Source organism: Oncorhynchus gorbuscha, unplaced genomic scaffold (assembly GCF_021184085.1).
Source record: "Oncorhynchus gorbuscha isolate QuinsamMale2020 ecotype Even-year unplaced genomic scaffold, OgorEven_v1.0 Un_scaffold_4435, whole genome shotgun sequence".
Classification (NCBI taxonomy): Eukaryota; Metazoa; Chordata; class Actinopteri; order Salmoniformes; family Salmonidae; genus Oncorhynchus; species Oncorhynchus gorbuscha.
The window spans coordinates 9,883-22,500 of NW_025748448.1; the positions used below are offsets into that span (position 1 = coordinate 9,883).

A 12,618-nucleotide genomic window follows, 5' to 3' on the forward strand; every position below is an offset into this window, starting at 1 on the left:
CTTTAGACCAGGGCCCTACCCTATATAGTACACTACTTTAGACCAGAGCCCTATTCCCTATATAGAGCACTACTTTAGACCAGAGCCCTATGGCACCCTATTCCCTATATAGAGCACTACTTTAGACCAAAACCCTATGGCACCCTATTCCCTATATAGAGCACTACTTTAGACCAAAACCCTATGGCACCCTATTCCCTATATAGTGCACTACTTTAGACCAAAACCCTATGGCACCCTATTCCCTATATAGTGCACTACTTTAGACCAAAACCCTATGGCACCCTATTCCCTATATAGAGCACTACTTTAGACCAGAGCCCTATTTCCTATATAGAGCACTACTTTAGACCAAAACCCTATGGTACCCTATTCCCTATATAGAGCACTACTTTAGACCAGAGCCCTATTTCCTATATAGAGCACTACTTTAGACCAAAACCCTATGGCACCCTATTCCCTATATAGAGCACTACTTTAGACCAAAACCCTATGGCACCCTATTCCCTATATAGTGCACTACTTTAGACCAGAGCCCTATTCCCTATATAGAGCACTACTTATAGACCAGCCCTATTCCCTATATAGTACCTACTATAGATCAGGGCCCTATTCCCTATATAGAGCACTACTTTAGACCAGGGCCCTATTCCCTATATAGAGCACTACTTTAGACCAGAGCCCTATTCCCTATATAGAGCACTACTTTAGACCAAAACCCTATGGCACCCTATTCCCTATATAGAGCACTACTTTAGACCAAAACCCTATGGCACCCTATTCCCTATATAGAGCACTACTTTAGACCAAAACCCTATGGCACCCTATTCCCTATATAGAGCACTACTTTAGACCAAAACCCTATGGCACCCTATTCCCTATATAGAGCACTACTTTAGACCAAGAGCCCTATGGTACCCTATTCCCTATATAGAGCACTACTTTAGACCAAAACCCTATGGCACCCTATTCCCTATATAGAGCACTACTTTAGACCAAAACCCTATGGCACCTATTCCCTATATAGAGCACTACTTTAGACCAAAACCCTATGGCACCCTATTCCCTATATAGAGCACTACTTTAGACCAAAACCCTATGGCACCCTATTCCCTATATAGTGCACTACTTTAGACCAGAGCCCTATTCCTATATAGTACACTACTTTATAGACCAGGGCCCTATTCCCTATATAGTACACTACTATAGATAGGCCCTATTCCCTATATAGTACACTACTATAGGCAGAGCCCTATTCCCTATATAGAGCACTACTTTAGACCAGAGCCCTATTTCCTATATAGAGCACTACTTTAGACCAAAACCCTATGGCACCCTATTCCCTATATAGAGCACTACTTTAGACCAAAACCCTATGGCACCCTATTCCCTATATAGAGCACTACTTTAGACCAAAACCCTATGGCACCCTATTCCCTATATAGAGCACTACTTTAGACCAGAGCCCTATTCCCTATATAGTACACTACTATAGACCCAGGGCCCTATTCCCTATATAGACACTTTACTATAGACCCAGGCACCCTATTCCCTATATAGAGCACTACTTTAGACCAGAGCCCTATTCCCTATATAGAGCACTACTTTAGACCAGCCCTATTTCCTATATAGAGCACTACTTTAGACCAAAACCCTATGGCACCCTATTCCCTATATAGAGCACTACTTTAGACCAAAACCCTATGGTACCCTATTCCCTATATAGAGCACTACTTTAGACCAAAACCCTATGGCCCTATTCCCTATATAGAGCACTACTTTAGACCAAACCCTATGGCACCCTATTCCCTATATAGAGCACTACTTTAGACCAGAGCCCTATTTCCTATATAGAGCACTACTTTAGACCAAAACCCTATGGCACCCTATTCCCTATATAGAGCACTACTTTAGACCAAAACCCTATGGCACCCTATTCCCTATATAGTGCACTACTTTAGACCAAAACCCTATGGCACCCTATTCCCTATATAGTGCACTACTTTAGACCAAAACCATATGGCACCCTATTCCCTATATAGAGCACTACTTTAGACCAGAGCCCTATTTCCTATATAGAGCACTACTTTAGACCAAAACCCTATGGTACCCTATTCCCTATATAGAGCACTACATTTACATTTAGACCAGACGCCCTATCCAGAGCGACTTACAAATTGGTGCATTCACCTTATGACATGCAGTGGGACAGTCTAGACCAGAGCCCTATTTCCTATATAGAGCACTACTTTAGACCAAAACCCTATGGCACCCTATTCCCTATATAGAGCACTACTTTAGACCAAAACCCTATGGTACCCTATTCCCTATATAGAGCACTACTTTAGACCAAAACCCTATGGTACCCTATTCCCTATATAGAGCACTACTTTAGACCAAAACCCTATGGTACCCTATTCCCTATATAGAGCACTACTTTAGACCAAAACCCTATGGCACCATATTCCCTATATAGAGCACTACTTTAGACCAAAACCCTATGGCACCCTATTCCCTATATAGAGCACTACTTTAGACCAAAACCCTATGGCACCCTATTCCCTATATAGTGCACTACTTTAGACCAGAGCCCTATTCCCTATATAGTACACTACTATAGACCAGGGCCCTATTCCCTATATAGTACACTACTATAGATCAGGGCCCTATTCCCTATATAGTACACTACTATAGACCAGAGCCCTATTCCCTATATAGAGCACTACTTTAGACCAGAGCCCTATTTCCTATATAGAGCACTACTTTAGACCAAAACCCTATGGCACCCTATTCCCTATATAGAGCACTACTTTAGACCAAAACCCTATGGTACCCTATTCCCTATATAGAGCACTACTTTAGACCAAAACCCTATGGCACCCTATTCCCTATATAGAGCACTACTTTAGACCAAAACCCTATGGCACCCTATTCCCTATATAGTGCACTACTTTAGACCAAAACCCTATGGCACCCTATTCCCTATATAGAGCACTACTTTAGACCAAAACCCTATGGTACCCTATTCCCTATATAGAGCACTACTTTAGACCAAAACCCTATGGCACCCTATTCCCTATATAGAGCACTACTTTAGACCAAAACCCTATGGCACCCTATTCCCTATATAGAGCACTACTTTAGACCAAAACCCTATGGCACCCTATTCCCTATATAGAGCACTACTTTAGACCAGAGCCCTACCCTATTCCTATATAGAGCACTACTTTAGACCAAAACCCTATGGTACCCTATTCCCTATATAGAGCACTACTTTAGACCAGAGCCCTATTTCCTATATAGAGCACTACTTTAGACCAAAACCCTATGGCACCCTATTCCCTATATAGAGCACTACTTTAGACCAAAACCCTATGGCACCCTATTCCCTATATAGAGCACTACTTTAGACCAAAACCCTATGGCACCCTATTCCCTATATAGAGCACTACTTTAGACCAAAACCCTATGGCACCCTATTCCCTATATAGAGCACTACTTTAGACCAAAACCCTATGGCACCCTATTCCCTATATAGAGCACTACTTTAGACCAAAACCCTATGGCACCCTATTCCCTATATAGAGCACTACTTTAGACCAAAACCCTATGGCACCCTATTCCCTATATAGAGCACTACTTTAGACCAAAACCCTATGGCACCCTATTCCCTATATAGAGCACTACTTTAGACCAAAACCCTATGGCACCCTATTCCCTATATAGAGCACTACTTTAGACCAAAACCCTATGGCACCCTATTCCCTATATAGAGCACTACTTTAGACCAAAACCCTATGGCACCCTATTCCCTATATAGAGCACTACTTTAGACCAAAACCCTATGGCACCCTATTCCCTATATAGTGCACTACTTTAGACCAAAACCCTATGGCACCCTATTCCCTATATAGAGCACTACTTTAGACCAAAACCCTATGGTACCCTATTCCCTATATAGAGCACTACTTTAGACCAAAACCCTATGGCACCCTATTCCCTATATAGAGCACTACTTTAGACCAGAGCCCTATTTCCTATATAGAGCACTACTTTAGACCAAAACCCTATGGCACCCTATTCCCTATATAGAGCACTACTTTAGACCAAAACCCTATGGCACCCTATTCCCTATATAGTGCACTACTTTAGACCAAAACCCTATGGCACCCTATTCCCTATATAGTGCACTACTTTAGACCAAAACCCTATGGCACCCTATTCCCTATATAGAGCACTACTTTAGACCAGAGCCCTATTTCCTATATAGAGCACTACTTTAGACCAAAACCCTATGGTACCCTATTCCCTATATAGAGCACTACTTTAGACCAGAGCCCTATTTCCTATATAGAGCACTACTTTAGACCAAAACCCTATGGCACCCTATTCCCTATATAGAGCACTACTTTAGACCAAAACCCTATGGTACCCTATTCCCTATATAGAGCACTACTTTAGACCAAAACCCTATGGCACCCTATTCCCTATATAGAGCACTACTTTAGACCAAAACCCTATGGCACCCTATTCCCTATATAGAGCACTACTTTAGACCAAAACCCTATGGCACCATATTCCCTATATAGAGCACTACTTTAGACCAAAACCCTATGGCACCCTATTCCCTATATAGAGCACTACTTTAGACCAAAACCCTATGGCACCCTATTCCCTATATAGTGCACTACTTTAGACCAGAGCCCTATTCCCTATATAGTACACTACTATAGACCAGGGCCCTATTCCCTATATAGTACACTACTATAGATCAGGGCCCTATTCCCTATATAGTACACTACTATAGACCAGAGCCCTATTCCCTATATAGAGCACTACTTTAGACCAGAGCCCTATTTCCTATATAGAGCACTACTTTAGACCAAAACCCTATGGCACCCTATTCCCTATATAGAGCACTACTTTAGACCAAAACCCTATGGTACCCTATTCCCTATATAGAGCACTACTTTAGACCAAAACCCTATGGCACCCTATTCCCTATATAGAGCACTACTTTAGACCAAAACCCTATGGCACCCTATTCCCTATATAGAGCACTACTTTAGACCAAAACCCTATGGCACCCTATTCCCTATATAGAGCACTACTTTAGACCAAAACCCTATGGCACCCTATTCCCTATATAGAGCACTACTTTAGACCAAAACCCTATGGCACCCTATTCCCTATATAGAGCACTACTTTAGACCAGAGCCCTATTTCCTATATAGAGCACTACTTTAGACCAAAACCCTATGGCACCCTATTCCCTATATAGAGCACTACTTTAGACCAAAACCCTATGGCACCCTATTCCCTATATAGTGCACTACTTTAGACCAAAACCCTATGGCACCCTATTCCCTATATAGTGCACTACTTTAGACCAAAACCCTATGGCACCCTATTCCCTATATAGAGCACTACTTTAGACCAGAGCCCTATTTCCTATATAGAGCACTACTTTAGACCAAAACCCTATGGTACCCTATTCCCTATATAGAGCACTACTTTAGACCAGAGCCCTATTTCCTATATAGAGCACTACTTTAGACCAAAACCCTATGGCAACCTATTCCCTATATAGAGCACTACTTTAGACCAAAACCCTATGGTACCCTATTCCCTATATAGAGCACTACTTTAGACCAAAACCCTATGGTACCCTATTCCCTATATAGAGCACTACTTTAGACCAAAACCCTATGGTACCCTATTCCCTATATAGAGCACTACTTTAGACCAAAACCCTATGGCACCATATTCCCTATATAGAGCACTACTTTAGACCAAAACCCTATGGCACCCTATTCCCTATATAGAGCACTACTTTAGACCAAAACCCTATGGCACCCTATTCCCTATATAGTGCACTACTTTAGACCAGAGCCCTATTCCCTATATAGTACACTACTATAGACCAGGGCCCTATTCCCTATATAGTACACTACTATAGATCAGGGCCCTATTCCCTATATAGTACACTACTATAGACCAGAGCCCTATTCCCTATATAGAGCACTACTTTAGACCAGAGCCCTATTTCCTATATAGAGCACTACTTTAGACCAAAACCCTATGGCACCCTATTCCCTATATAGAGCACTACTTTAGACCAAAACCCTATGGTACCCTATTCCCTATATAGAGCACTACTTTAGACCAAAACCCTATGGTACCCTATTCCCTATATAGAGCACTACTTTAGACCAAAACCCTATGGCACCCTATTCCCTATATAGAGCACTACTTTAGACCAAAACCCTATGGCACCCTATTCCCTATATAGAGCACTACTTTAGACCAAAACCCTATGGCACCCTATTCCCTATATAGTGCACTACTTTAGACCAGAGCCCTATTCCCTATATAGTACACTACTATAGACCAGGGCCCTATTCCCTATATAGTACACTACTATAGACCAGGGCCCTATTCCCTATATAGAGCACTACTTTAGACCAGAGCCCTATTTCCTATATAGAGCACTACTTTAGACCAAAACCCTATGGCACCCTATTCCCTATATAGAGCACTACTTTAGACCAAAACCCTATGGTACCCTATTCCCTATATAGAGCACTACTTTAGACCAAAACCCTATGGTACCCTATTCCCTATATAGAGCACTACTTTAGACCAAAACCCTATGGTACCCTATTCCCTATATAGAGCACTACTTTAGACCAAAACCCTATGGCACCCTATTCCCTATATAGAGCACTACTTTAGACCAAAACCCTATGGCACCCTATTCCCTATATAGTGCACTACTTTAGACCAGAGCCCTATTCCCTATATAGTACACTACTATAGACCAGGGCCCTATTCCCTATATAGTACACTACTATAGACCAGGGCCCTATTCCCTATATAGTTCACTACTATAGACCAGGGCCCTATTCCCTATATAGTGCACTACTTTAGACCAGGGCCCTATTCCCTATATAGTGCACTACTTTAGACCAGGGCCCTATTCCCTACATAGTGCCTGTTGCTAAGCGACCCAACAGGGCCTCCTGGTCCAGGAGAGGGAGAGGTGGGTAACGTGACAGACGATAGGTCCAATCCCCCTTAACGGAACCCTGAGATCTGAGAGGATTGGATTGGTACATAAGGAATCTGGTGAAACGTCATATCTGGGCCAATCAGAGAGCGAGGTGAGGACACTCTACCATGTTGCTTATCAAAATGCTGTCAAATCCTCTCAGATCTCCACAAGTTCGCAGGGCTGAGATGTCCATTTGAGATCGGGCCCTGCAGAGTTCTCCCCTGGACATTTTAACGAGGTGGAGCTGATAGGGAAGGAGATGGGGAGTAGGGGGAGGGGAGTAGGGGGTACACCCCCTTCTGACTCAGAGATTTGAGATTTTTTATAAACACCTGTAACTACCATTTTCTACAATCCTGATTTTTTTTGGGGGGGGTGAGGTGCATTCGGGGGGCCGCAGTGATTTACAAAAAGTATATATATTTATTTCCTCGCTGTTAAAAATGATCGTAAAAACGGTCCTCTATCCATGGTTTTTGGAATTATCATCGCCCCCCGACCGTCTCGTTTCCACGTGGGTGGTTAGTAGCAGCACGACCCTGTATGAACGTGGGTGGTTAGTAGCAGCTGGACCCTGTATGAACGTGGGTGGTTAGTAGCAGCTGGACCCCGTATGAACGTGGGTGGTTAGTAGCAGCTGGACCCCATATGAACGTGGGTGGTTAGTAGCAGCTGGACCCCATATGAACGTGGGTGGTTAGTAGCAGCTGGACCCTGTATGAACGTGGGTGGTTAGTAGCAGCTGGACCCCGTATGAACGTGGGTGGTTAGTAGCAGCTGGACCCTGTATGAACGTGGGTGGTTATTAGCAGCTGGACCCCGTATGAACGTGGGTGGTTAGTAGCAGCTGGACCCTGTATGAACGTGGGTGGTTAGTAGCAGCTGGACCCCGTATGAACGTGGGTGGTTAGTAGCAGCTGGACCCTGTATGAACGTGGGTGGTTAGTAGCAGCTGGACCCCGTATGAACGTGGGTGGTTATTAGCAGCTGGACCCCGTATGAACGTGGGTGGTTATTAGCAGCTGGACCCCGTATGAACGTGGGTGGTTAGTAGCAGCTGGACCCTGTATGAACGTGGGTGGTTAATAGGGTGGTTCATCATCACTTCCACTCTGTTTCCATTTGCTCTCCGTCATTTCAAACTATACTGAGTTTGTGTCGAACCTCGGTGGGACTCCCAATCACGGCCGGGTTGTGATACAGCCTGGATTCGAACCAGTGTGTCTGTAGTGATGCCTCTAGCCTCAGACCGATGCACCACTCGGGAGCTCATATATACCACGGCTGTCAGCCAATCAGCATTCAGGGCTTGAACCAGCCAGTTTATAAATATATGTGTATATATACACTGAACCTGGAATGTGTCATTCTGATCTTAAATAAAGATTCACTATCACACACACATTCCCTCCGTCCCGGCCCCCCCAGCCCCCACCACCCTGGCCCCGCGGCCCCTCCCAGCCCCCACCACCCTGGCCCCCAACCCCTCCCGGCCCCCCAACCCCCACCACCCTGGCCCCCCAGCCCCTCCCGGTCCCCCCAGCCCCCACCACCCTGGCCCCCAGCCCTTCCCGGCCCCCCAACCCCGGCCCCTCCCAGCCCCCACCACACTGGCCCCCAACCCCCTCCCGGCCCCCCAGCCCCCACCACCCTGGCCCCCGGCCCCTCCCAGCCCCCACCACACTGGCCCCCAACCCCTCCCGGTCCCCCCAGCCCCCACCACCCTGGCCCCGCGGCCCCTCCCAGCCCCCACCACCCTGGCCCCCACCACCCTGGCCCCCCGGCCCCTCCCAGCCCCCACCACCCTGGCCCCCAAGCCCACCCGGTCCCCCCAGCCCATCCCGGCCCCTCCAATCCCCGGCCCCTCCCAGCCCCCACCACCCTGGCCCCCCAGCCCCGCCCGGCCCCCAAACCCCCGCCCCCAAGCCCCTCCTGGTCCCCCAACCCCTCCCGGTCCCCCCAACCCCGAGCCCCCAACGTGAGACCTTGAGCTGAGCTAGCAGAGTGGTGGTGGTGGGGGGTTGGACCACGTTCCTCCAGGCATGCCTGTCTCAGCCTCCTCTCCTCCTCCTGTGGGCCACAGACATCCTCGTTCCCACACCTCGGCACGCCAGGCCCTAAAGTATACATTATAATTCCTGGGCCCACTGCCGCGCTGCGCCGCTTACCCACACGGGAGACACATTTATTCTCTCAGCACTGTTTGTCTTCACTCATCAGAGAGACTCAAACACACACAGAGAGAGAGGGAGGAGGGAGAGAGAGAGAGAGGAGGGAGAGAGGAGGGGAGAGAGAGAGAGGAGGGGAGAGAGAGAGAGGAGGGAATGGGAACGAGAGAGGGAGAGAGAGAGGGGGGACAGAGGGAGAGAGGAGGGGAGAGAGAGAGAGAGAGAGAGAGAGGAGGTAGAGAGAGGGAGAGAGAGAGAGGGAGAGAGAGGGAGAGAGAGAGAGGGAGAGAGAGGGAGAGAGAGAGGAGAGAGAGAGAGGAGAGAGAGAGAGAGAGAGAGAGAGAGAGAGAGAGAGAGAGAGAGAGAGAGAGAGAGAGAGAGAGAGAGAGAGAGAGAGAGGAGGGAGAGAGAGGAAGAGAGAGAGAGAGAGAGAGAGAGAGAGAGAGGGGAGGGTCGGAGGGTGTTTGGGGGTTGCTGACTTATCAAAACAGCTCCTGCATTCTTGCTCAATCAGCCGGCGTCCCGGAGGACTAAACACTTCTCCCACTGTTTGTACTCGAGTAAACACTGACAAGTGGTCTGTCAGGGGCCTTACCACCTGCCTGCCTTACCGCCTGCATGCCCTCCTCTGCCTGCCTTACCGCCTGCATGCCCTCCTCTGCCTGCCTTACCGCCTGCCTGTCCCTCCTCTGCCTGCCTGCCTGCCTTACCGCCTGTCTGTCTGCCTGTCCCTCTGCCTGTCTGCCTGCCTGTCCCTCTGTATGTCTGTCTGGCCCTCTGTCTGTCTGTCTGTCTGTCTGCCTGTCCCTCTGTCTGTCTGTATGTCTGTCTGTCTGCCTGTCCCTCTGTCCGTCTGTCTGCATGTCCCTCTGTCTGTCTGCATGTCTGTCTGCATGTCTGCATGTCTGTCTGTTGTCTGTCTGTCTGTCTGTCTGTCTGTCTGTAATTTTTTCCATGTGATTCCACGTGCACCCCAGGGCAGAGCAGGCCTCGTTACCCCCCAGGACAGAGCAGGCCTCGTCACCCCCCAGGACAGAGCCTCGTCACCCCCCAGGACAGAGCCTCGTCACCCCCCAGGACAGAGCCTCGTTACCCCCCAGGGGAGAGCAGGCCTCGTCACCCCCCAGGACAGAGCATTGTCACCCCCCAGGACAGAGCCTCGTCACCCCCAGGACAGAGCCTCGTCACCCCCAGGACAGAGCCTCGTCACCCCCAGGACAGAGCCTCGTCACCCCCCAGGACAGAGCCCGCCCAGGACAGAGCCTCATCACCCCCCAGGACAGAGCCTCGTCACCCCCAGGACAGAGCCTCGTCACCCCCAGGACAGAGCCTCGTCACCCCCAGGACAGAGCCTCGTCACCCCCAGGACAGAGCCCCGTCACCCCCAGGACAGAGCCCCGTCACCCCCAGGACAGAGCCCCGTCACCCCCCAGGACAGAGCCTCATCACCCCCAGGACAGAGCCTCATCACCCCCAGGACAGAGCCCCGTCACCCCCAGGACAGAGCCTCCCCAGGACAGAGCCTCGTCACCCCCAGGACAGAGCCTCATCACCCCCAGGACAGAGCCTCATCACCCCCCAGGACAGAGCCTCATCACCCCCAGGACAGAGCCCCGTCACCCCCAGGACAGAGCCTCCCCAGGACAGAGCCTCCCCAGGACAGAGCCTCATCACCCCCAGGACAGAGCCCAGTCACCCCCAGGACAGAGCCCGTCACCCCCAGGACAGAGCCACATCACCCCCCAGGACAGAGCCCCGTCACCCCCCAGGACAGAGCCTCGTCACCCCCAGGACAGAGCCCCGTCACCCCCCAGGACAGAGCCTCGTCACCCCCAGGACAGAGCCCCGTCACCCCCAGGACAGAGCCTCGTCACCCCCAGGACAGAGCCTCGTCACCACCCAGGACAGAGCCCCGTCACCCCCAGGACAGAGCCTCGTCACCCCCCAGGACAGAGCAGGCCTCTGGGTGTTTTTCTGAAGCAGAGTATCCAGGTTATTGTTTCTCCAGATGAAGAGGTCTGGAACGGCAGGGTTTACACTCAATCAGCGTTCGCTCATCAAATGGGCATCAACAGTCCACCGTGGGTCGTGTCCTGTTTAGTAGGAGAACAAACCTGACCAGGTTTTTCCAGAGAATGTTAAACCCCTTTCTCCGACTAAACACAACAGCGTCCTTCCACCAAAACAGCCGAACACACACCATGTGTTGATGCTGACAACGCTGCTCAGGACCGACACGAAAAACGAGATTTGATAAATCACGTTCAGCTACATGTAAACACGTGACTTCATGAGGCACGGCACCCTGGGTAAAACATCTACTTTATACTGCACTTAGTGTGAGGGGTGTGTGTGTGTGTGTGTGTGTGTATGCCTCTGTGTGTGTGTGTGTGTATGCCTCTGTGTGTGTGTGTGTGTGTATGCCTCTGTGAGTATGTGTGTGTATGCCTCTGTGTGTGTGTGTGTGTGTGTGTGTATATGCCTCTGTGTGTGTGTGTGTGTGTGTGTGTGTGTGTGTGTGTGTGTGTGTGTGTGTGTGTGTGTGTGTGTGTATGTGTATGTGTGTATGTGTGTGTGTGTGTGTGTGTGTGTGTGTGTGTGTGTGTGTGTGTGTGTGTGTGTGTGTGTGTGTGTGTGTGTGTGTGTGTGTGTGTGTGTGTGTGTGTGTGGGTGTGTGTGGGTGTGTGTGTGTGGGTGTATGGGTGTGTGTATGGGTGTGTGTATGGGTGTGTGTATGGGTGTGTGTGTGTGTGTGTGTGTGTGTGTGTGTGTGTGTGTGTGTGTGTGTGTGTGTGTGTGTGTGTGTGTGTGTGTGTGTGTCTAACCTCGGTGGGGATTCAAAATCAGCAGAGGGGAGCAGGTGCTGGTGTCTGGGAGAGCGGTGCTGGAGCGGACGGGGAGGAGGGGGTCGGCCCAGTGGGGGGTCTGGGATAGTCTGACGCAGGACTCCTCCCCTCTTCTCCAGACGGGCCCACGTTGAACTCCAGGACAGGAACAACTCGTACAGCAACTGGACCTGAAAGAGAAGGAGAGAGAGATACATCTATAATTACTCATTCAACTGCATTTCACCCTGAGAGGTCAGCAGCTCTCTGATCAGAGGAGAGGAGAGGAGAGGAGAGGGAGAGGGGAGGGGAGGGGAGGGGAGGGGAGAGAGAGAGGGAGGAGGGGAGGGGAGAGGGGAGAGGGGAGAGGAGGAGAGGGAGGGGAGGGGAGGGGAGGAGGGGAGGGAGGGAGGGGGAGAGGGGAGAAGGGAGGGGAGGGGAGGGAGAGGGGAGAAGAGAGGAGGGGAGGGGAGAGGAGAGGGAGAGGAGGAGGGAGGGGAGGGAGGGGAGGGGGAGGGGAGGGGAGGGGAGGGGAGGGGAGGGGAGGGGAGGGGAGGGGGGGGGAGGGGAG

The 12,618-nt window shown here is 49.8% G+C and overlaps 2 protein-coding genes across 2 annotated transcripts in view; one reads left to right on the plus strand and one right to left on the minus strand.

The window, feature by feature from the left end:
- Positions 1-8,482: 8,482 nt before the first annotated feature.
- LOC124028560 (basic proline-rich protein-like) lies at positions 8,483-11,340 on the plus strand (the record flags this gene model as incomplete). Its single annotated transcript, XM_046340604.1, has 2 exons — positions 8,483-9,032; positions 10,200-11,340. Coding segments are annotated over 2 exons (1,691 nt in total), but the record flags the coding sequence as incomplete, so codon positions are not given.
- Positions 11,341-11,486: 146 nt separating this feature from the next.
- LOC124028559 (vacuolar protein sorting-associated protein 13B-like) overlaps positions 11,487-12,618 on the minus strand; it is a gene marked incomplete at its 5' end in the record, with an annotated part of 12,158 nt that continues 11,026 nt past the window's right edge. Inside the window, 2 exons of the mRNA XM_046340603.1 lie at positions 11,487-11,490; positions 12,048-12,238. Of these exons, the coding sequence (XP_046196559.1) occupies positions 11,487-11,490; positions 12,048-12,238 (195 nt within the window). The remainder of the gene's footprint in view (positions 11,491-12,047; positions 12,239-12,618) is intronic.